Here is a 23810-nt window from a genome sequence, read left to right on the forward strand (position 1 = left end):
TGCGTAAACTCGTCGAATGTTGCGTGTGTGTAGTAGTAGTAGTAGCAGCAGCAACAACAGCATGTAGCTCCATGCGGCAGGGCTGCTTATGGTGGGCGATCATTCGCATATGCTTAGCATTGAGGCGCTGTCTCTTACCCCTGATCTAAACGGGAACTGTCCGCGATTGGACACATGACAGCTATATTCGGACATGTCTGTGGCTTTAGTAGCGACAAAAATCCCCGATTTAGCGCAGAATTGTGAGGCTTGTGTTCTTCTTTTCCAACTTTGTTTCTTTAATTAGAACGTAACTAGGTAGTGCTGGCTTCTGTTCCTGTCCTGTGCCTGACCTGGTCTGGAAGACCTGATTTGGTTAATTGCCTACCAGGTAGGTAGGTAATTAGTAGTTAGTTGACCTGCTAGCGACGACGAGGGGTAGGGTTCTTTGGCTAGGGCCGCATAGGGCCTTTATACCTACGAGGCATCTGCAGGAATAATAATAATAATAAAAAACACGCTGGGCACAATCCTTTCTTGATTGCTTGTGAATTGCAGGATCAAGTCAAAACACTTGGATTGGTCTAACAGCAGCTAGGGACGCCAACAACAACACGACAGCCTGCTTTTGAAACTCTACGGCATGCTCTGCACCTAGACACAACATGTTCGAAAATGTATCACCGAGAGACACAAACGTGAAGTAGAAGTAGTTTTGTAAACTTCAAGGTGCATCGAATTTTGGGTTGGGGGGGCTGGAAGTAATAAGAAATCGAATTGGTATTCGTCAATTTGGTGGTGCCGCAGCCATGCCGTTGGAGAAACTCGCGAAAAGCATTCGAGGTAGTGTTAGTGCTGCGCCCTGATTGGTAGACCATCATAGGAATCGAGATGGATTTCCTACGGTACCGGATATCCAGCTGCAAGGGGGTCCTCTTAATCCGACCTTGACCCCCCTGTCCCAATGGGTCGCCGCCAACCCCGTTGTTGGATAGTTCACTTTCTTTTATAAGTCGCCAATAATCCTTTTGGGAGTTGTGAACCATTTTCCGCCCTCGTAATGCTCCCCTGGGTCGTAGTTTATGTATCGGCCACCTCCTACCAAGTCAAACTAAGTCGGATCAGTCAATTCGGGCTGGGTGACTGCGAGATCCATATACGAGATAATTGAGCTTGCCGGTGCCGTGGACTGCGATGAAGGTTTGCCATACCTAGAAGGAATCCTACACTTTCCCCTTGGCTTCCTTCGAGACCCCAGACTACTATATCCCCGACCGAATCCCTCATAATGTTTAATATTTCCTCCTGAAATGTCAAATCGCCCCAATGAAGGGCTTGCGTTCGCCTTTCCCGCTGGTACTCGCGGTATTAGGATGTTTGGGAAGAAGTATCTTGGCCGACGGATACGGCCTCACCAGACGTGCTGTCGATAATCCCGGTCCCGATAGTTTTATCCGGCATCGATATCCTTCAGGTCAGCCAAGATGGGATTTCCTAAGAGAGAAAGAGAATTTGGTCTTCTAACATTTTGGTTTAGTCGTGCCATTTGGTGATTATGTCTACATAGACGGCGGTCAATTATTTCAGAGGAGCAGCGGAAATGGGACGAGTAGTACTCTGTCGAATCCATATACTCCCTATGCCGGTACGTTCAGCAGCATTTAAACACCTACCTAACCTTACCTTGCCTTGTAAACCTTTCCGCTAACAGGATAGCAGCAAGCTCAACGCTTTCCCTGAATCTGAACGAATCATGGACGAACGAGACGGTCGAATTTCGTACGATCCCGAAGACGGCACCGCTCCTTGGGCAGCAAGTATACTGGACTGATCATTCGTATACACCGGGAGCGTTTTATGTTTGGGGTGGAATGACGATGGACAACGGATCGCCACCACCGGAGGACCAGTTCTGGTATTTTAATACCGATGGCTCGGGTGGCGGGTCGTGGCTACAGCTTTCACAGGGCAATTACCGCAAGTTTTCACAACTTCTGCGTCCAGCCGGCGCATCATTCACGCAAAGTGCCAACGTGGGCTATTCGTTTGGTGGCCAAGCCACTCGGCGCAGCGATGTTTCGATTCAGAATGACGGTCCTGGCTCCGCTGTGACCGGAGTTGTATCCTACAATTTCCAGACCAACCAATGGACTAATCATAGCTCTAAATCGTTTGGACAGTACGGTACTAGCTTGTACGGTTGTGCTGAATATATTCCGTTTGGGCCTAACGGATTATTGGTCTTCCTCGGCGGCGCCGAAGCGCCCGTAGACATCATGGACGATAATTATATTGGCGGTCTCCCTTGGGCCACACTTACGCTATACGATCCGGTAACAGAAAAGTGGTACACACAAAGGACGACAGGGGTGTCACCGCCACTGGTCGAAAGAGCTTGCCGCGTCGGTGTTAGGGGGCCCAACAGCACGTACGAAATGTAGGTTTGTCCTGAGCAATCAGTTACGAAGTAACAAAAAGGAAGAAGGCGAGCTAATAATGTTAACTGGTTTTTAGATTCATATACGGCGGCTCATCAGCTAACCGTGCTGGGAATGCCTTTTCTGATGTTTACGTATTATCTCTACCCGGATTCGTTTTCTTTAAATCGAATTCTTCCGGTACACCGCGCGCTGATCATGGTTGCGCAGTGATCGGCAAGGGCAAGAGACAGATGTTGAGTTACGGAGGCATTGACGCTGGTACCGACCTGGGTTTTCAAAATATGACTACTGATCCGTGGAAACAGAGCCTTGGTGTTTACGATATGAGCGAGATGATATGGAAAAATTCGTACGACGTAAATGCTGCAGATTACGAGAGTCCTGCGGTGGTGAGGGATTGGTATGCCCAAGGAAATATGGAAACTATGACCTGGGATAGTAATGAGGTCAAAGCACTATTTGTGAATGGTACCTTAGGCTCATACGGTCCGGTAGACGACCCTCCTGTGATGGATAATCCGCCGAAAAGCTCTTTGAACTCGGCGCAAAGAATAGGTGCTATTGTCGGCGGCACTGTAGGGGGAATGTTGGTGCTTACGGCCGTTGCCGTTGCCATATTTTTAATGCGGCGAAGAAAACGTCGTCGCAACCGAAGCAGTCAAGCTGGTAGCAGCACGATAAATGAATACAGGCCAGAGCCGTGGCCGAAAGATTCACCGCGAATGCGGTCGACTACGCCAGGGACGATAATGACGTTCGGATCCTCGCCGACTCCGGTGGAACCAGTAGAAATAAGTGGTACGACAAGAGGAGAATTACCTGCGGAGGATGTAGAATGGACATACGAACTTCCAGTTCCCACGCCTCATTCCACCCCACGGCTAAGGCCAGAGCTTCCAGCTGGGAGGTTTTCACAATAATAAGGGGTAGGGGTAGTTGATACTATTTTGCAAAGAGAAAATAAATAAATAAATTTAGTATAACTCATCGTTAATCTGGTCAGCTAAGACGACTTTTTCATAAATTTATGAGACGAAGCATACCGAGACAGATCGGTCATACTTGTGAATTCCCTCCTTGTAGCTTGGATTTCTTCTTACTTATTCCTAGGTAGTTCGAATTTAAGTTGCTCGCCTTGGAACTCCTCGTGGAATACCTGTTTTCCGTGAGGAGCCACGACGTCACTCTCGAAATAACTCGGCTCACTTCGCATCTTCGACCATTTTCTTCACTTTCTCGAGTAGTAACCCGCTCTCACGACCTAGTTTTCGTTTGCCATCCCGACCTGGAGTCCGCGCTTTCGCCATGGCTTTCCTAAACTTCTCGCGTTCTGCAATCTTACGTTCCCGCTCCGCATTTCGTCTTGCAATCTCCTGGGCGCGTGCTTCGGCTTCCGCCTTTTTACGGTCAGCATCAGCTACAGCTTTGTCGAAATAGCCGGGTTTGCGGGCTTTCTGTTTCCGCCGACGTGGGGGTTGGTCTCCTGATGGGGGCCGCGAGGAAGGCTCTGCTTGCTCCTCGTCTCCGTCTAACATCGCCTGCCTCTCGGGATGGAGCTGTGGCGCGGGAGGCGTTGTATCCGCATCCGCATCCGCATCCGCGTCTGCACCAGCGTCCGGATTTGAATTTTCATTTGCCTTCGAATTTTCATCTTCAGTGACGAGAGTAGTATTCGGTTTAGAAGATGCTTGCTCTGCAGCCTTTATCTTTTTATACGCCTTCTTAACTTTTGCCTTATGAATGAGATCTCTTTTTATTTTATCAACTTGATTAAAAAAAAAAAAAAAACATAGGTAGTCAGTATCGCATTGAGTTAGCCAAGGTTTCATGATGTTGACAAACCTTTTCTTCGCCATGGTCCATCAGGTAAGTTTGCTGGTCCTACACGGAAACCTTTGCGATGCTTCTTCGCAGCCGGTGTGGTTGTAGCATCCGATTCAAGAGGTCTCTTAGGTGCCATTTTCGGCAGATGAGTTATTACTGATTTTAAGGGATCGGGATCTTGAGTGTTTGTTTTGATAGGTGATATGTCTAGATGAGAGATGAGAGATGAATCTTTGATAAGAATTTAGTGGAGACTTGTTAGCATTGAAAAAATCGCCCTCAAGTTTACCTCCTAGAGAAGCGCTACAGGCGTTAGTACATGTAGTGTTACGGGTCAATCCCTGCCGAATACCGCCTCGTTTTATGTCCCAAACTGCCAAACTTGGCCACGCTCTTGCCAAACGGGCGTGAAACGGAATAAATGGGCCACTAATAAAATGGGCCACTAACTATGACGCTGCACTTAGTAACACCTCACCTGGAGTCATAATTTGATAGGCGAGGGAAGGACCGGATGATCAGAAACAATCCTGCATTACTTCTTCATTCTCGCACACTTGTCTTATGATAATACGTCTTTTTTTTCACATACGTTTTTTTTGACATAAGCTCCTTATTTTTTCTTCTTCACTTTTCCACCTCTCAACTCCAAATCCTACAAGTACCTAACCTAAACTTATTCTTTAGTCCGAACAGAACAATAATTCCAAGTCCCTTTGTCGAGCAAGGCAGGTCCTTTTCGTTCCCGTTCCGTTCCGTTTCGCATAATCTTGACAAACGAGTCAATGAAAAGAACACAACGAGTTAGCTACTTGTAGCGATTTCATTTCTCAGTAACATATAAAGAACCACTTCAGTGGCTACTTGAAAATAATATGCTCGAATATTTATAACGTCATCTTTCAAGCTTCAGGCTGACGTTCTGAATGTATGATGCCCGCTTTCCAGATAGACCTGGAGCGGAGGGAGTCCGCTGAGAACTTACCGACGCTTGATATGGCACCACCAGCAGATCAATTGCATAACAATAGCGCATTAAGGAAGAAGCGGTCAGAAGAGAGTATCAGTAGCGAATTATGCGATGGTCCAATAGAAGACACCCCAGCACCTCAAAAGCCAGAGAAAAACTCCCCGACCGAGTGCACCGATAGATCGGAACTGATCGAGCGATTAAAAAGAGGAGAGAGTCCAACCTGGAGGCCAAATCGACATGTTGGTAGTAGCATTCCACCTTATACTTCCTACTCCGCTGACATGGCTGGGGAACAGTTCGGAGCAATATGGGGACAACAACCAGTAACTCCTACTCGAAGTCCAAAACGCTCGACAGCGGATTCGCCGTCCCTACTACCTTCAGCTACAATAACTCCGGAAAAGCGAAGCACCGACTCGGCTGATGAAGCAAGGCAGAGAGAGGGACTAAGTATAGAGCGACCTCCTTCAGCTCTTCATAGTGGCGACTTTACCCATGACGAATCTTCAGAGGATGCCGGTGTTATACTGGATCGTCAACAAGCTCGAAAGGGACAAGATTTCGATGGTGTTAGTGAGTCGTGGTTAACTATTCCATCTCTGAAGGTTACTACTCGATTCCCCCTTGAGAGCCAGCGGACCTCAGCGAGGGGACCAGATGAGATACTCCCAAGTTTTTCTCCTTTATCCTCTTCTATTTCTTCAAGTTTTATATATAAACCACCTACTAGCCCTTTAGTTCAGTCAGAAAGTAATGACGATGTCGATTTGGCTTCCCCTATGGATGGCATTGATATCAATTCAAGCCTTTCTGGAAATCCGCACCGGAACCCATTAGTATCGTCTTATTCAAATTCATACGCTATCCCTTATAGTCCGTCACCAAGGCAACCTACCTCTTTACGCCAAGAGAGAACGTTTCCTTATCAAGCTCACCAACCTCGGCGATCTCTCGCCTCAACTCCCAACTTCCCTACTACTACATCTTCGCCTCAAACCCCTACTTTCTTCCGTTCAAGGCGCCCGTCGCTTGGTTCAGAAATATCACCCATCCAGCATGCTTCCATGGTAGGGTCTTATGAAGAAAGTATCTTACGCGGACGAATGTCTACAACCCCCTCAAAGCCTCTCGATTTCTTAGCTCAGATCGGCGTACTCGGGTTGGGTAAGTGCAAATCAAGCTTACGATGTCCGCCTCATGTGACATTGCCTTTCCCTGCCGTATTCTATAGTTATGCCAACTCTTCTCACGGACGCTCTAAAATTGAAGATGGGCCGAGTCCGTATGTTGGCCAGATTGACTTGGAAAATGGTCTTCCGAATCAGGAAGAGGAAGCGAGGTCAAAGCGAAAGATGCAAAGCCGGGTCTTGGACCGAAAATTGGAAGATGATAAAACGGATACGGGCAGCCGTCCCACGGAGCCGTTGGAACGTGACCCGCACAGAGCTCAACGATCCAAACGTAGGTCCAGTTCTCCCAGGGCACCACCGGGGGGTAGCTACCGTATCCCCGAGAAGGGGCAAGTTCAGATTGTGATCAAAAACCCCAATAAAACCGCTGTGAAGCTATTTCTAGTCCCGTACGATCTGGCGGGGATGGAGCCTGGTACAAAGACTTTCATCCGGCAGCGAAGCTATTCAGCTGGCCCAATCATTGATAACATGCCTGAAACAAAAGACCGCGAGGCCACAGACAAGCCAATTCTAAGGTATCTGGTCCATCTGCATATATGTTGTCCTTCGAAAGGTCGGTATTATCTGTACAAAAGTATTAGAGTTGTCTTTGCAAACCGCGTGCCTGACGGGAAAGAGAAACTTCGAAATGAGATTTCTCTACCGGAGCCCAGGTTCACTAGCTATAAGCCGATCAGGGTTATGCACCCTCCTACCTTGGCGGGTTCCGGTCCCGGTGCCAGTTTGGCTTCTGATAAAGCGTTTAGACGACGCAGCTCTGGCTTCTATTTCAATACCCCTGGCCAAGCGTACGATTCCACCGGCGGAATTTCCCCTAATCATACGCTACACCAACCCTTTCTGTCGAACTTCGCAGGCCATAACGTTCCAGTTGAACCCGTACCTCTCAGACATGGTGGAATGAGGAACATAGTGGATGAAGCCAGCAACGCAGGTCCTGCTGATCTCTTGTCCCCAGATTCCTCTCAAACTAGCCAGCCGGCCACGCAATACTCGAGCGATGTATCGAGCTGGGGTGAACCGGACACTCAGTTCGATAAATACGACAAGCTTGCTAAAGGCGATGTAGGCTACGGGGGGAATGCGTTTGCCCGTCTCATTAACGGTAACACCGGTGTTGCAGAGAGCCTATTATCGCAACGGCTGCGATCATTGGGCGTTGATAGCCGTATAGAATAGGATTCTGGAACAATAGAGGAATAGGTGTTTTGGAGTGAAATATCATTTAACCCCGGTGTTTGGATAGGAGAACTATTAGTGTATCTTTCGCTGGCTTCTGGGAAGGGTAAGCAGGGTTATATGCTGGGAGTACTTGGGCACTATCTAGTGTGTATATTACGGCTATGGGGTTGTATTGATCATGGTATAGCAGCATTTGATTCTACATAACCTTGACTAGGTGCCTACCTCCTAACTGTTTATAGCGGACAGAATTTTTACTAATATATTTTTATCTTAATCTATCTTTCTGATAGCCGGTATATTAATTGAGTTTTATATCACTTGAAGTTCCGTCGGGGCTTACAACATGAAAGCCCAGTGTGTCTCAAATTAAACCCAACATCAAGACAGAAATAAATAACCATGTGGAAACTAGAATAAATGAAATTGGGCAAACTTGAACTAGAACTTGTTGTATTACATATCATCCGACTCAACTCACTCCTCACTTAGGTAGTTATGGATCAACGTCTAAAGGCTTAACAAACAGCCAGGGTAGACATATGCATATACTCCTAATCATGTGTTAGGATCAAGACGAAACGTCTATGGCCATGGGCCATGAGTAATGTCATTGTTATGGGTTATGATAGTTTAGAGTTTCACTTCGTGATATTTTACTCTTAATTATGATGGTGGTTTTAGATACTTCTGCGTTGGATAGCTGGACTATGTAGACATCAACTTAAGTGACTAAATACGCACGTTCCCGTCACCTACAAACACAGGCTATCTATCATATAGGAAGTAATAGCCACCTCTGCTAACAACAAATACCCTCCTCTGGCGCAGCGGTATGTGTTCAGCACCTGATTAAGAGTCTCATATGCTCGGTCCCATTTCAAGTGATGCAAGCTGTATAACACAAAGCCCTGCGTCTGGAAGAAGTCATACAAGACCACCCCCGCTCAAAAGAGTGCGGTGAAGCCTCAGGTTTGATTCTGGAGGCCAACAGAGACAAGAATCTGAGCGCAAAACGAGTAAATTTTATGGTTTTTTTTTTTTTTTTTTTTTTTTTTTTTGGAAAAGAATTAATAAAATAATAGCAACGTAATTGGTTGGTTATGCAGCGGTAATATGTGCTCGGTACAAGTCAGTAATATACACTCATCTCGCGCGACACCTTACGTGAGAATTCATAAACAGTAATTATGAGTCTTCAAAAATATTTTCATTACGGAACACATACCTATCGAATACACAAGCTTTCAAAGGTAAACGACTTATAATAAATATTAGCTAGGTACCTTTTACCAAGTTACGATAGGTACAGTACCTTGTATGTATAATCCTCTATCTATTTACTCTAAGTACTCATCCCTTCCGCACTCCCATCCACCCCCTTTTTTGTTTTCGGAAAGTAATAAATAAAGTTTTCTCTGTTACGCCCTGCTATGCATGCATGCTGATACGAAAAAAAGGGGGGAAAAATAAAAGGAAAAAGAAATAAATACAACAGCCCTTTCTCTCCTACCACCGCTTCCCCTTATCAGGTTAGGTAAATACCTAATTATATATACTGCATTCTTACTGCATTCTCATTAGTTGCTTGCTACTCCTCTCCCCTTCTTATGACGACCCCAGAATCTTCGCATACGCATCCTCGACCTCGCCCGCCAGCTCCAGTAGGGAAACAATGACGATCTGGTGCGTGAGGTTCGGGAGGCGGTCCCTGTGCAGGCCGATCCACTCGAGCGGCGGCGTGGCCTCGCCCATGTCCCTGAGCTGCGGGGTCTCGATGAGGGGGGGCTCGAGCGCGATATACTCGTACTTGGACTGCGGGACGTTGACCTCGGCCGTGATCTTCTGCCGCTCGCCTCCTTCCCCGCGCCCTCCCCCCTCGTGCTCAGCCTCGGGGACCCCCGTCACCTTGATCGCCGACATGGTCGGGATCTCCCGTCCCCACGTCTGCGCCAGCGCCTTGCTGTGGTTCGCCCACATGCCCCGGATGAAGCTGATGCGCGAGTAGTTCCAGCCCACCTCCACCTTGCCCTCGAACGAGCTCTTGAATATGTACTCGATCGTGCGAGACTCCGGAATCTGCCATGTCTGCATCATGGCCTCGACCTTGGGTACCTTTAAGATGGTTCCTCCCCTCGAGCCCGTGGCGCTCGCTACGACGTCTTCTACCGAGATTTCGCTGCTGGCTTTGGGCGCCTCGACTGTACGCACCCCTGCGAGACCTATACGCAGTTGCCCGAGAGTCATGCCCAGGATGCTGTGAATTCGTTTGTCTTCCATGCTCGCGGCGAATCTTGCCTGTGCGTTCAGAGCCTCTAGTTTGAAGACCTGGTGATCTGAGAAAGTGCTCGGGAAAATACCGAGATTAACTGCCTTTAGCGTCACCACCACATCCGTGTTAAGGGATATAGGGGATTTCATGTCAGATTTGTCTGTGTCTGGTTTGCTTGGGACGATATGCTGAACGGACGGCTGGTTCGAGATTGATTTCCGTTTTGTAAACTTCTCGATATCTCGCAGTGATGTCTCGTAGCTTGCTACTCTCTCCTGTATAAGCTTCTGGATAGCTTGCCATAACGCGACGCTCTGAGCTGCCGATGTTGTAGTGCCAAATACTTGGACGGCTTCTCCATCAAGAATTGCTACAAGCCGGTCCCCAGACGCTGTCTTCTCCTCGCGCACGTTGTACATCAGGAATTCCATACTTGTGATATCTGCGACCAAAAACGCTTGATAGTCAAATGCAGTCTTCAGTCTGAATTGGCTGAAGCTGATCGAAGCCTGGATCCTCGGTGTTTCGTTTAATGCCTGCTCGCGTTCTGGCCATTCAATGGACGTGCGTAATTTGAAGTTCTGGAGAGCAACAAATCCGCTTAACCGGCCCGTGCAATCCACGCCGATCTTTTCAAATCCCAAACAGAGATTCTGTTCCCAATCCGACGTCTTCTTTGACGAAACCCAGAACTCGGATATAGCGAATTTTGATTTCCCGAGGGATTGCCCGAGATCGACGACAACATTAAGAGCCTCGATCGAGAGAGTAGCTGTCCATGGGAATGCTGCTGTGGCGGCAACTTGCTGGTATCTCTGTACAAGGTGTCCTTGGGCGACTGTCTCTGCTACCACCGGCGCAACGGGCGCTGCTGTACCCTGTCGCACTTCTCCTGGGATCCATATTTCTCGGAAGAGTAGGAAATCTTGAATCTGTTTGGCGTTGATCGCTACCTCCATCGGGCTGACCTTCAGGATGGCAGAAATACCACTCGTGCCGCTAACGTGTTTGCTGTTCATCATCGAGAGCACGATAGATTCGACTTGGAAGCTACCAGTAGACTCCCTCGAGTACACGTGTTGCACGGACGTATGGAATCCTTTAAATGTACCTGAGATGGCGAAGAAGTTCCCTTGTTCCGCTGCCTGAATGGTATTCATCGTGATATAGATATCCTCGAACCGTGCCGTAGCAGCAACACGGCCAATGGGTTGACAGCTAAAAGTGAACTTTTGTTGGCAAATGCGTAGGCCTAGGTTTAATTTCACACGCCCAAGGACGGCGCTTGGATCAGCCGTGAGAATATTGTCTTCATTGGCGGATTTTGGCTTATCCTCGCTGGCTGACTTCGATTTATCTAACTCTTCCCTCGGCACTGGCGGCGGCGACATTGGTGATTCCGAAGCGTCATCCCCAACCACTTCTTTAATACTAGAAGTAATATCCATGATAAGAGGAACAATAGTCGGGTAGAGAGTGTTGTCCGATGGATCGACCTTAACCTCGCCGTATAGAGTCGGGTCTTCTTGACCGTTATCTCTATATTCCGTCTTCCACGCTAAGCCAGGGGTGCGAAGTACCATACTGCTACCAGCCTCATCTGTGCTAAACTGCCCATATTTGCCGGCCAGCACGGGACGGTCTGATCTAGAGCCAGTCGAGTCGTCTGACGATCGTTTCCCGGTGAGGTGTACCACAGCTCCCGCAAAGTCAGCATCGATCAGAAGTGATTCAAGTCTCCGACTCCCGAATAACGAGCGCCTCGTCTCGACGGTCTGGTCTGGCCGGGAGATCTGCTTCTCTGGCATAACTATCGGTGCCCACTGCTCTGAAGCTCGTTGCGCATTCTTCGCTGATAAGCTGATCGAGTCCTGGAGATGCGCTGCCGGGACGATGAAAGCAGAGGTTAGTCGTAAATCTAGCGACTTTCCTACTGCCTGGAAGGCTAGCCGGCGGGCGTTTGCGGTTGAGACGAAAGCAATATTGAAAATCACCTCTGGTAGGAGCGCCGAATTTAGAGAGCGGGAAGATTTATCCTGGCCTAGTGGAACCATCTGTAGCTGGAAATCTTCGATAGTCAGCTTCGCCGAGTTTTTCTTGCGCGTGGCGAATTCGATTCGTTTAAAGGATAATACTAAGTCCTCTTGGCCTACCGTCGGCTGATTTGGAGAAGAGACAAGCCAACAGAATTGTATATTCCGTATCTCAAATGAGTACATGATTGATGAAAGGAACGAATCTAATATATCGCTTTCCGTTTCCTGCTCTTCATCGTTAATAGCAATGCGAGGCTTCGACTGCCTCAACTTCCGTAAGTATTCTAATTCGCGGGATGTGTCAAGGTTTTTGATCTTGTCGCCCATATAGCCGAGAACATCTACAAATGTTGACACAGTGTCCGATGAGAGGTTGACTTCGAATCCATCGGATTTGAAGTCAAAAGATCTCACCTCTGTTCCATCTTCTGATTCGCGGCTTGTCGCTGTGATTAACGCGCCCAGGGAAAGATTACCACAGGACCTCATCTTTTCCATGGAGCCTTTCTCAATATTAAACATGATCTGGCGGAGGTTGATGTGGATCTCGGGGTTCTCTAGGATCGGGCCTCCATCTATCTTGTTTGTTAACTGCATTTGTACAGCATCCAGACAAAACGATAGACGCGCAAATGGTTCGGTGTCCGATTTGATCGGCGCATTACCCCATATCTCAAGTCCCGCAATACTGCTATGGACGGAGTACGTAAGTTTCGAGATGCTGAATGTAGGCGAGGCTGGCTTTGTGGGCTCGGTTTCGGCAGAGCCAAACACTTCGTTGATATGCTCTTGTATTATCCTGCCTTGTTCTTGAAGGTCGTTGATCGCATTTGAAATCTCAGGTCTATTGAGAGCTGTAAGCAAGCTATAGACGGCCGAAGCATCCAAGTGCACAAGTTCCATCGATGCCAGAACTGTGATTAAGTGCTCTCCCGGAGCCATGTGACTAGTTACGCGACCGTTCGTTGGGGGAATCTGCAGTAGGGAGATGCTGCGTGGGGTATTATTGACTTCAATTCGCATATCGTGCGAATTTTCCTTTATATCAAAGTCTAGGATGACCTCCTTACCAAAATTAGCAGCCATATTTGCTCTTGCCACGACTCCTGAGATGGTATAGGTGAGAGACCGTAGCAATGGCAGTGAGATCGTATAAGAATCCAGAAACATAGCCAAATTAACTTGGATCGTTGAGAGGCGTTCAGCCGTTGTACGCTTCTCAGGCTCAGGCTCAGGCTCGGGAGACGAAGGAAATCTTTGTGCCAGAGCGTATAGTTGTGTAACCTCATCCCTTACCAGCAAATCTAAAACCTCAGCTAACACGATCGGATCCTGCTTCACAATAAACTCAAGGTCTTGGCTGCTAGCTGCTGACCTAATAGTATGTATTGAGGATTGCCCGCCAAATTGCAGTTCATGTGCAATAATAACGCTTGGGCGTTGAAGTCGCGCGGTGGCTAGCACCTGTGAATGGCTTTTAATTCTGGTAGAAGCTGAATCGCAGCTCAGTATTAGGTTTGAATTCGTAGTACCATTTGCGCCGCTGGTTGTAAGTATTGAAAGTTTGAGTTCGTTGCTTTGCAACCTGGTACTCAAGTTGATAGCTTCTAGGGATATTATCCCTTCTCCTAGCACAAATACCACATGGAGTGGGTGACGCGACTCGGGTTTAGCTATATCCTGTTGATTGGGTGGAGATTCTTCGGATACTGAAGACTCTGAGTTCTTGTAAAGCCGTAGTATGTCATTTGCAAGCTCATAAAGCTCCCAATTGGCTTTAAATTTAGCTTCACTGCAGTACACATTGACAAGTGTGAAGGGCCCTCCAATATCGACAGGCTTCTCGTCAACTGTTTCGATGCTACTACTTCTCTCTTGGACTCTCACAGTGAGATCTATTATAATAGCCTCGTTTTGTTTCGGCCCGGGGTCAAGTAGGAATTGGATTTCTTGTATCCTGGCTACGACCATAATAGGGATTCGTTTAGACGCATCTGCGCTCGGCTCAGACACTTTACCAAAAATATTATTCAAGAGCACTGCATGCATTGGATCCTCAAGATCCCAGCTGCGCCATCGCTCGAAAGCAGCTGTGACTTGTTGTCTCATGTCAGCGGGTTGGTGCGAAAACCCGAACAGACAGTCCCTCCTCAGGCTTTCTTTGGTATCGGCATCTAGCGCGGACCACATCTGGCGTAGTCTTGTAGCTAATTTCCAAGAATCGTATGTTCTAATGTGCTTAGAAGCCGTCCGTAGGACAGCTGACGGCCTAACAACAAAAGAAGCATCGCTCGCTTGCTGCCCTCTACTTATTACATGGTATGTGAATTGCTTCGAACGATCGCCCGCAGCTGAAAGAGTTTCTGAGAAAAGCCTTTCGGTTTCAGATGCAAGCACATTCGTCCTATGAATTAGTGAGGCGAGGTATTCTACCTTGCCCGAAGACGAAGAAGCTTGTATAGCGCCCACGTCTACATCGATATAGTTCACCTCTTTCGTTCCCATAGATACCATAATCCTCTCTACTTTAGCCAAAACAGCAGCTTGCGTCTGGTCTAGGTTTGCAAGTCTCTCCGCAGCTGACACCTGCATAGAAGCTAGCCGGAAATGGAATGACAACCGCGAATTTCCGTTATCGCCAACCTCGTCGGCTGGTGGTCCGGATCGAGTAGCCAATACAATGTGCTTTAACGATACATCGTATTGATCCTGCGGCTCTTGTGATGGATCAGTAGAGTCGATACTGGAACAGTTCAAGAAGCGCAAGTTTGCTTGCGGTAATCGGACAATAAAGTCCGTGATGGTTCCGTTTACTTTCTCTTGCTTTTGCGTATCAAATATATCCGTCACCGTTTCTATTTGTAGAGTATCAAGGATATCCTCTGGATCGGAAGGTGGCAAGGCTCGTATCAAGGATGCTATGGACCGTAAAGATGGGGCGTTGAGAAAAACAGTAATCCCAGAGGGAAGCTCAAGCAGTAGGCTCTGGTGAGCACAATTCTGGCTTAGTTGGTCGGGCGGTAGATTGTCTAGACTAAAATCTGAAGAGTCTAGAGTGCTGCTTTTATCATCTTCGATACTCTGCAGTACTGCTTCTTTGGTGTCTGGTCTAACGTTTTGTAGAGGAAATAAAGGGGCAAAGTATTGACTTGAGAAGGTTATGCTACTATGCGGTGGTTCCCTACTGTCTCCGACTTCGCCATAGGCGCTAAAAGGCGTCGAAGGTTCGCGAGCATGACGGGTTTGTCTGGGTATATTATCCGTACGCGACACGGAATTTAGAGCTACATGGCCCGAGGCCCGGGATCGTTGCGTTGTTTTGATAGAGCCTGGTCGTCGGATGCTCCCACTATACGAGCTAGTCAACGAAAGGAATGAGTTTTTTCGACGAAGCTTGGCAGAGCGGTTCGAGGGACTCAGAGATGATATAGACTCTTTGTCGGTGATAGGCTTAGACAGAGCCGGCTGGGGAACCGGTGGGACACTTTGCGCTGGGTTCTCTACAGGGTCGGATGCGAAGTCGTTTAGAAGATCTGGTAGTAGCAAGAAGTCTGCCCGATGTGTTCGCTGGTCATGGCGGCGTATAAGTTCCTGTTGCAATTGTCTCTCCTGCGCGAAGTCGTACTTGCGCCCAATAAGCGCAAAATGTATATTTGTTCGGAGGAAGACATCTGTATCAACAAGAGAGCGAGGTCGTGACCTATATCTCGTTGCTGATTCTGAGTTAACGCAAGCAATCTCAAGGTTGGGTACCTTTATATCGGCACGCCTGGAGTAGTGCGTTCGAGCCCAATCGTTGAATTGGACATCGATTGTCGCGGTGGAAAACAAGAACGCCGCCTCATCTACGTGCACCCAAACCTGAACTGATTCGACGAAGACGCGTAGAAACGTCACGTCGTACACGATAATGGAAGAAAAGGGGACCAACGCGTTCTCGTCGTCATCAAGAGTAAAGCCAAATGCTTTCCCTGCCCTTATAAGAGTAGTCAAAAAGTCAGTTGAGCAATCCCCAGTGACTGATCCGGCTTTCATGTCCCAGTTACATAGGTATGTCGGCTCAATAGGTGGGAGGCCGAACAGACGGTGCCCATGGATATTTAAGCCGTCAATGAATAACTGAGTGCTTGGAACAGCACTCGTTGGGCTAGTGGGACCTTCTTCGTCATCCCCGGGGGACAGACTTAGGGGACTAAGGCATAGATGGAGATCCATATAATAATTTGTAAATCGAAGATCAAGAGCTAGGGAGGCAGCCTCGATGGAGATATAACGCTTTGCAGAGTACATATTAGCAGGTAAAAACACCCTGGGATCATCTGCACGGATGCTTAATATTACGTCCAAGTCGTTTGACTTCTTATAAGGAGGACGATCTTTAGGTTGAGCATCTGGATCCGCTACTTTGGCCCGTAACGCTTCTTGGTGCTCGTCTAGTGTCTTAAAATGAATGTTGTCGCCAAAATAGTTGTCTTTCATTTGCAAGAAATAGCGAATAAGGAAGCCATAGATATACGCAGTGAGAGACTGGCCAGAGACGTCGAGGACAAGCGTGTCAGTGTTTGCGGGCGAAGTTGTTGCATTGTAATGATAGCTTCCTTGGACTGTTAGACTCTCGAGTTGTCCTATGTCTTTCGAAGCCAAAAAAGTTGCCTGAGTATTCCACGGTGGTACATGTAGGCCAAGATGTAGGGGTTCGGCCACAATCTTGAAGGGTATTGCATTTTTGGTTGGATGATAGACATCTAATGGTATACAAGTATCTACCGCCAGACACGGGCTAGATAAGACTAGATACGTGTTCTCCTCAAAGTTGATTGGATCATTAACGATATTCACATCGTTGACGTTAAGGTAAAGCTTCAAGTTGAGAAGTCGCAAGTTGAGAAGGTACTTAAAGGGAGTAAATAGGAGATATTCGGACGGTGGCCCGCTTCCCCAGTCGTCTATGAGGTCTATGAGCAAAAAGATGTGGTCTCTCAAGATAAAAAGCTCGAGCTCGTCACCTTCGACGTCAAAACGCCAAGTCCGGAGGCCATTCCACTTCAGAGGCGTAGACAAGTCGCAGGATATCTGCAGGCGTTTAGATCGCCACAGGAGTCCATGGTTCACGCTAGTCGAGACTTCAGTTGCGGGAAGATCGATTTTTAGAGTATTCGTATACCCGTTTGACTTAGCTAGCATATCCATATCATACGAGATAGTAGCGTTCGACGAAACCTTGATGTCGAGCCACCCGATCGGGCGCTGTTCTGCAGCCGTGGTAGCGGTGGGCTTTCGATCCCTGTCTCCCTCACGCCGATTACCCTGCTTCTGAGGTTGCCTCAATGCGAGCGCCTCATTTTTCCATTTCCAATTCTTGGAGTCCTCACGGGTAGGAACCCTGAGAATAACATCCTCGTCAAATTGCAAATAAAAATTAAATCTTGTAGGTACGCGATCTGCGCCGAATGGCAGCCTCTGGGCAGGTGTCGCGTCTTTGCACAAGCTTGGGAAGAATACTCTTTGGAGTTCAGCTCGTTGTCTATCTGCCCAGGGCCCGTAGTTGATCGTACCGCCGCTCAAAGATAAATTAATCGCCCAGGCTGGAGCTGCAGATCCGTTAATGTCATCGGATGCGCCATCTCCGCCATTTGATGAATATACCACGCCCCGCGGCGACACTTTTCCGGGAACATCCCAGAGTATTGTCAACGTTCCTTTTGGGCTATCAACCACCGGGTTGAGCTTGGCATACTCAACCGATGACCATCGAAGCCTATCGCCATCATCGTCGTCATTGAGATACCGAGAAAGTCCTTGCCATTGACTAGAGCCAGGTATGCGAGTTGCATTGGTGCCATCTCCATCTTGCGAATTTGCCGAAAAGGATTCTACAGACCCTCGCCAGTATGGAACCATGTTCCGTACTTTCCCAACCATTCTACGGCGATGTCTTTGAAAAAATGGCCTTCGCGGTGTAGGACCAGAGGCTTTCGCGGCTTGTTCGTCCTTGGCAGCTCTGGCGAGCTGCTCTTCCTTGAACCCAACATTTTCCTTCATTTCAAGTACTGGATTGTCAAAGTGTATCTTGAACAACTGTCGATAGGGATCGGGAGTCTGGCAATCAATCGCATCTATTTCTCCAGACAAGCCTTGGGACTTTACAATAAGAATAGCCTTCGTATTCTCATTCCCCATAACAAGCGCTGCTTTATCGCACCTGAAATGGATTGGTAACAACTGCAAAATTTGAGGCAATTCCCCCTTATTCGCCGTTTCAAAGTCACCATCGGAAGTAGACGTGGATTTGAACACCCTTCGGGGACGAGCTTCAAGGCCATCTTTCCCATCATTGTACTCTTGCCCGGCTTTTTCAACATGTTCAGCCTTCTCATGGGACTTGCGAAGTCGCTGCCGTGGCTTAGCGGAGGTATTTGCTAAGCTCTCAGTTCCGTCGAGCGTATCTTCATGTTGTGACTGAGGTGGTACAGACAACGCTTCAAGCACAGAGTCGTAGGCAGCGCTACGGTTATACACGAACCACTCGATCCCAGAAACATTGATATTGACGCGGCAGGGGAGTTCAGCTTGTTTCCTAGCATCTGATATGTTGCCGTCTGCGGGCTCCTTGGTGCTTTTGCCGTTGCCCAGCCCAACATCCCGTACCCTCCGCAACCAGTATGACCAGGTGATGTGTCCATTCTGAATAAAAATAGTTTCATTATTTCCATGATATCGAAGACCAGTAAAGAAGACACGGCCACCAAGTAAGGACCATTGTAGTGCTTGGATGTCGATATAGACTCGGTATCGATGCCACGTGTAGGCTCGGATAATGTAGGAGACGATCGAGGCGAAAACTCTATTAAAGTATAGTAGGAAGAAGATCGCACTGTTGTAGATGAGTTAAGTATTGGTACGGATGGGAACGGCATACGGTCTTGGGATAGATAACTCACAGTAGACCGCAAACTATGGCATAAGCTAGGAATTGGCTTTGTATGGGTCAGTAAGGATGTTTCTAGACTTTCGTCCTTGGGTAGTATTATCAAACATACGCTTTGAAGTCGCGCCATCCCACGTTGTTAGCCATGACAACTCCAGAACTCCCCCAACTCCCCCAATGCGCCCCCTACAATTTTGCGACAACCTAGGTTCTCTCCGCTATCCTAACCTCACAAGACGTCGAACCCCATATCATAGTTGTTGGTTAAACTAGTGCCGTCCCCGGAGAGGCACGTAAGATTGAGTCACCTTTTTAACTGGGCGACGGTCGAGGCTGCGAATATCATCAAATTGGTTGAAAGGTTGAAAGGTTGATCGGATTGAATACATGTACCTTACACGGATGTAAGTACCGAAGCGTAGCAATTGAAGGGTACTTTAGCACTGCATTATATTAAAACCCGGGCTAGATTCACTGCATGACGCGTGACGGACAGGGATAACCGCGGGTCTACATACCTTAGGTTAGGTACCTGATATTGGTCAAGCCCGTCTGAACCGTTTAACCCGTTCTTATCGATAATACACGCATCCACACAAGTTGCATAAGCTTAAGCACGAACATTCATTAGCTTGCATGGAATTAATTGAGTGGATACGAAGTACGTACCTAGCCCCCAAGAACCCCCCCCCCCCCGAGCAGCCCCAGGCTGCCAGGCAGCATTAAAAAGGTGCTAGGGTCATCGATGCATTAACTTTCGATAAGTCCTTGATCAAATGACATTTCTCAGAGCTCCTAAAATCCTCCACTTTTTCATCATTACACATTAAACCTCCTCCGCCTTACAGCGTAACCGATTTCGAAAACATGTACTATTTTGAACCTCTTGCTCTCTGAGTAGGCGGTTGTCCCATTCCGGCGACGCGTAGGTCTTCAACCGCCACTATGGCTGGCGGTACCGGCCAAAAGTTCACCACTGCTACGACAATTGTTGCTGGTGTCTGCTCTCTGGCAGCAACCCTGCTGTCTATCGTGTAAGATTCAACTGCTGCTTGTTTATCTCCTCTTTTCGTTTCTTTAAAACGGCAATACTGATATGTTACTAAAAAACAGCTCGATATGGCTTCAACTGTATGATCATCATAGACTCGGTAGTTTTATTGTACATCAAGTTAAACGCGTATTTACAGAAAGAATTACCGGAAGCCCCTCTTACAACGATATGTCGTACGGATATTATTGATGTGAGAACGGTTCTAGCATAACGCTGTGCACCTCTAACATTGTAACCTAGGGTTCCCATCTATTCGATCAGCTCGTGGGTTAGTATGGTATCTATGGCTGCGTCAGCATTTCTCGACCCTATAAGAGATATATATGAGGTATGAATGCGACTCTATCTAGAGACACTTTCGGTTCTTAATTACTAGTCTAACCTGCTAGCAAAAAGGCCTTCACCATCTACACTTTTTTCCAGCTCCTGATAAACTACCTCGGTGGCGAACGAGCCCTTATAATAATGGCACATGGACGCGCTCCTGTGCATCACCTGTGGCCGCTCAACCACGTCCTTCCAAAAGTCGATATTTCCGACCCACACACATTCCTTGCTATAAAGCGAGGAATCCTCCAGTACGCATGGCTTAAGCCCATTTTAGCTTTTGCCGCAATTATCATGAAAGCAACAGGCATATATCAGGAGGGGTATATTGGGCTCTCCTCAGGCTACTTGTGGAGCGGCATCATTTACAACATCAGTGTTACTGTTAGTCTATACTCGCTTGGGCTATTTTGGGTCTGCATGCACAATGATCTAGTGCCCTTTCGACCCGTCCCGAAATTTCTGTGTATCAAGCTCATCATCTTCGCTTCCTATTGGCAAGGATTCTTTCTTTCCATCCTGGTATGGCTAGGGGCCATTCCGGACGACGTTCAGGGGTACACTTCGGATAATCTTGCAGCTGCCATACAAGATGCATTGATCTGTTGCGAAATGCCCGCCTTCGCTGTGGCACACTGGTATGCCTTCTCTTGGCATGACTACGCCGACAATACACTTTCGTCCGCTAGATTACCTGTCAAGTATGCCGCAAGAGATGCCTTTGGTATCCTCGATCTTATTGAGGATTCCAAGCAGACATTCAGGGGTGATCAATACAGCTACAGGTTATTTGATTCCAGCGGGAAGGTCATCGCGCATGAAGACTCTAGTTCCCGATTCGCAAGGCTAAAAGATGGAATGAGATATAAGCGGGGAGGTGAGGCAAAATACTGGATTCCTAAACCGGGAGAAGTCAGAGGGGAGCTGAGTATGAATACGCCGCTATTAAATTCGAATGGAGGACCGAGCGGCGCTGGAGATCCGACGCCGAAGTACAACCACGGCGCTACAGATGAATCTGCGTTAGATCCCGATGATGAGAGCCTATATACCAGAGCCCGGGAGTTAGAGTTTGGGGACTGGAATGTGAGTTCAACTACCATGTCATATTAGTTGGCTTCTTAATTTGTGACTAACGTCATCTCAGTATCCTGTCATCACCGCAAACGTGCCAACGAGAGACCGCTGGCTTTCGAGCCATCCAGACATATATCAATCGCGTTCTGGCGCTTGGCATGCGACTCGGAGTCTATCATCTCAGAGCCTCAGTAACAGGCCACCGGTAACGACAACTTCAAGTGCCGAGACTGTAACGAGCAAAAAGAAGAAAGGCAAAGAGAATCAATCCAAGCACGCACCTGAACCTCCCCCGGAACCGACGGCTGTCGCTGCTGAGGAATCACAGTCCAAAGGTCCACTTGGCGCGCCTGTCCTCTCGACCTCTGATCCTCAAATCTTGAAAGAGGAAGCCGAGGAAGAAGATCTGTTCAAAGTAGGAGACCCAACACCTGATAAAGTATCTCCTGGAGGGCAAGAGGCCAACCAATGGGGTAATGATGGAGCGGGGCATAATACAAACAGCCCGATATTCAGTCCTGAAAACGAAGACGAGTTCCGGAACGTTTGGGGTAGCGACCCTCTGTAATTTGTAGAGTACATTTTTTGCGCCGTCGTTCTTAGATACCCTGGAGTTCATATGCGGCTTGATATTTTGGTAGGTTTACGGGGAATATATTGAATTATTGCATTCTTCAGACAAATTTTGATGTTATTTTGGACATTGTACAAGGACTTTCTTTTGCTTGCCCCCGGGCAATTTGCACATTACTCAATCTGAACGATATCAAAGTGAAGACTTCAATCGTACAACACCATCTCCTAGTAATACCAGATAGGTACCTCCTACTTGAGTTATCAATTCCCGCACCTCTTACACCCGGACGAACTCCCACCGCCTCGCTCGTGTCCACGTGCCGGATCATGTACGTCCCGCCTGCTTCGGGCGCGGTCCCGACGCCTGCGTCTGTGGAGAAAGGTACGGGGACGGGGTTAGCGTCCGGGTTGGCAGGAGAGGTTGTGTGTGTTGGCGTGTAGACGCCTGTCGTGCCGCTGACCGAGCTGGTGCCGCCGCGTTGGGCGGTTGGCGTCCACGTCTGCATTTCGGCTAGGTTCGACGGAAAGTAAGAATAAGAATTATTCGTATCTATACCCAGGTGGCTGAGTGGACTTATCCAGCACTTAAGTAAAGCTCGTTTTGTGTCTTACTTGTCGAAGTTTACATAGGTTAGGTAGATAGGTTAGGTAGGTATGTGAGGAAGGGAGATGATATATCTCGGCTGTGCCGCTGGGCAGTTGGCGTTGGAGGTTGGAGGTTGGAATCCTACATTACTGAAACAGCGGGTAGCCAATCACTGGAGTGTACTCACTGTGACAGGTCATTTGCGGCCAGTTTCTGAAACCCGGTCAATTACCATACATAGTAGACTTCTTGAACAAGCCACCGGCTTCTTGTTGGAAATTTATATAGAGCTTTCACGAGACTGACTAATCTCGTGTTGATGCTATGACGGGTATTCCGTTCTATTGCCCTGGTTGTTTGCCTTGCCTTCAGTTGAAACATTGAAGACTTTTGAAAACACTACATAATAAAGAAAGCCCTATGGAAGTACTCTCCTATATGTAGCTTATTCCCTGGAATATCTCACCCTAAGCTAAGTGTTACGAGATGGAGCAAGAGGTAGATATAGGAACAACTTTACTATTTCCCAGGAAATAAAAATTGTGTTCAACTAAGGAAGCTTAAATTATACATATAAAGTACTTAACGCGCCCCACAAATTAACCGCTTAAAATATTTTAAAATACTATTTACTTATTTTAAATATTAATTACTTAATTAATTTAAAATATTTCGTTTTATAAATAAGTTTAAAATAAATTTAATTTTAAGCATTTTTAATAATTATAATAAATTAAATATTAAAAAAATTATAAATATATATAAAATTTTATATAAAATTTTATATAATAAATTTAAAAACGCATAATAACGTATTAATATAATAAAAAAATATTATAAATTAATTAATATAAAAAAGCAAATAATAATTTAATATATAATTAAGTTAAATGTTTAAACGTTTTTTTTTAATTATTTTATATTAAAAAAATAATTAATATATATTAATAAATACGTACGTATAATAAAAGTAATAAATAAGTAAAATAATAATAATGTAAGTAAAATTAATATATTAAAGTTATTTAAAAAAGGAAAAATTTATTAAAGGCTAATTAATAATATAATATTTTTTTATATAATAATAATAAATATATTATTTTTTTTAATATTAATAATAAAGTATTTTATTTTTAATAATATGTTTATAAATTGTTATTATATAATTATTACTTATTTTATTTTCTTTTTATAATTAATTAATTGCAAATTTAATTATATAATAAAAAGAATTTTTAAAAAAAAACTTATAATAATACGTACTTACTGTGACGAACCTGCACTCAGGTACGTTAGAGTGTAGTAACAGGGGTCTTGATTTTAGGTAAACAGTAGCGATACGAGTCAAGTGTCAATAAAACG

The 23810-nt window shown here is 46.6% G+C and overlaps 5 protein-coding genes across 5 annotated transcripts; 3 read left to right on the forward strand and 2 right to left on the reverse strand.

Annotated features, from left to right (window-relative positions):
- The first annotated feature begins 1165 nt into the window (after positions 1-1165).
- On the forward strand, positions 1166-3481 carry F4812DRAFT_284585 (uncharacterized protein). The gene is made up of 4 exons (XM_047931067.1): positions 1166-1453; positions 1517-1624; positions 1699-2416; positions 2494-3481. The coding sequence occupies exons 1-4, from the start codon at positions 1306-1308 to the stop codon at positions 3338-3340; spliced, it is 1821 nt and encodes a 606-aa protein (XP_047793291.1). The 5' UTR covers positions 1166-1305; the 3' UTR covers positions 3341-3481.
- Positions 3482-3622: 141 nt separating this feature from the next.
- On the reverse strand, positions 3623-4380 carry F4812DRAFT_456989 (uncharacterized protein; the record flags this gene model as incomplete). Its single annotated transcript, XM_047937084.1, has 2 exons — positions 3623-4146; positions 4263-4380. The coding sequence occupies 2 exons, from the start codon at positions 4378-4380 to the stop codon at positions 3623-3625; spliced, it is 642 nt and encodes a 213-aa protein (XP_047793292.1).
- Positions 4381-4656: 276 nt separating this feature from the next.
- Positions 4657-7918, forward strand: F4812DRAFT_419687 (uncharacterized protein). The gene is made up of 2 exons (XM_047933370.1): positions 4657-5456; positions 5514-7918. The coding sequence occupies exons 1-2, from the start codon at positions 5175-5177 to the stop codon at positions 7587-7589; spliced, it is 2358 nt and encodes a 785-aa protein (XP_047793293.1). The 5' UTR covers positions 4657-5174; the 3' UTR covers positions 7590-7918.
- A 1119-nt stretch (positions 7919-9037) lies between these two features.
- On the reverse strand, positions 9038-19282 carry F4812DRAFT_284647 (uncharacterized protein). Its single transcript, XM_047931068.1, has 3 exons — positions 18941-19282; positions 18842-18877; positions 9038-18774 (listed from the first exon to the last, which is right to left on the reverse strand). The coding sequence occupies exons 1-3, from the start codon at positions 18973-18975 to the stop codon at positions 9201-9203; spliced, it is 9645 nt and encodes a 3214-aa protein (XP_047793294.1). The 5' UTR covers positions 18976-19282; the 3' UTR covers positions 9038-9200.
- Positions 19283-19773: 491 nt separating this feature from the next.
- F4812DRAFT_450132 (DUF300-domain-containing protein) lies at positions 19774-21854 on the forward strand (the record flags this gene model as incomplete). Its single annotated transcript, XM_047936056.1, has 7 exons — positions 19774-19862; positions 19942-19959; positions 20019-20072; positions 20123-20210; positions 20279-21295; positions 21357-21442; positions 21485-21854. 7 exons carry the CDS (start codon positions 19774-19776, stop codon positions 21852-21854), a joined length of 1722 nt encoding a protein of 573 aa, XP_047793295.1.
- Between the last annotated feature and the right edge of the window lie 1956 nt (positions 21855-23810).

Source organism: Daldinia caldariorum (assembly GCF_022478825.1).
Source record: "Daldinia caldariorum strain CBS 122874 unplaced genomic scaffold F4812scaffold_3, whole genome shotgun sequence".
Lineage (NCBI taxonomy): Eukaryota > Fungi > Ascomycota > Sordariomycetes > Xylariales > Hypoxylaceae > Daldinia > Daldinia caldariorum.

Coding starts and splice junctions, on each gene's coding strand:
- F4812DRAFT_284647 (XM_047931068.1), bottom strand. CDS start 18,975: ATGGCTAACAACGTGGGATGGCGCGACTTCAAAGC. Junction 18,878..18,940: donor GGATGGCGCGACTTCAAAGC/GTATGTTTGATA, acceptor ACCCATACAAAG/CCAATTCCTAGCTTATGCCA. Junction 18,775..18,841: donor GCCATAGTTTGCGGTCTACT/GTGAGTTATCTA, acceptor CATCTACAACAG/TGCGATCTTCTTCCTACTAT.
- F4812DRAFT_284585 (XM_047931067.1), top strand. CDS start 1,306: ATGAAGGGCTTGCGTTCGCCTTTCCCGCTGGTACTCGCGGTATTAGGA. Junction 1,625..1,698: donor TCCATATACTCCCTATGCCG/GTACGTTCAGCA, acceptor ACAGGATAGCAG/CAAGCTCAACGCTTTCCCTG. Junction 2,417..2,493: donor CCCAACAGCACGTACGAAAT/GTAGGTTTGTCC, acceptor ACTGGTTTTTAG/ATTCATATACGGCGGCTCAT.
- F4812DRAFT_419687 (XM_047933370.1), top strand. CDS start 5,175: ATGATGCCCGCTTTCCAGATAGACCTGGAGCGGAGGGAGTCCGCTGAG. Junction 5,457..5,513: donor CCTGGAGGCCAAATCGACAT/GTTGGTAGTAGC, acceptor GCTGGGGAACAG/TTCGGAGCAATATGGGGACA.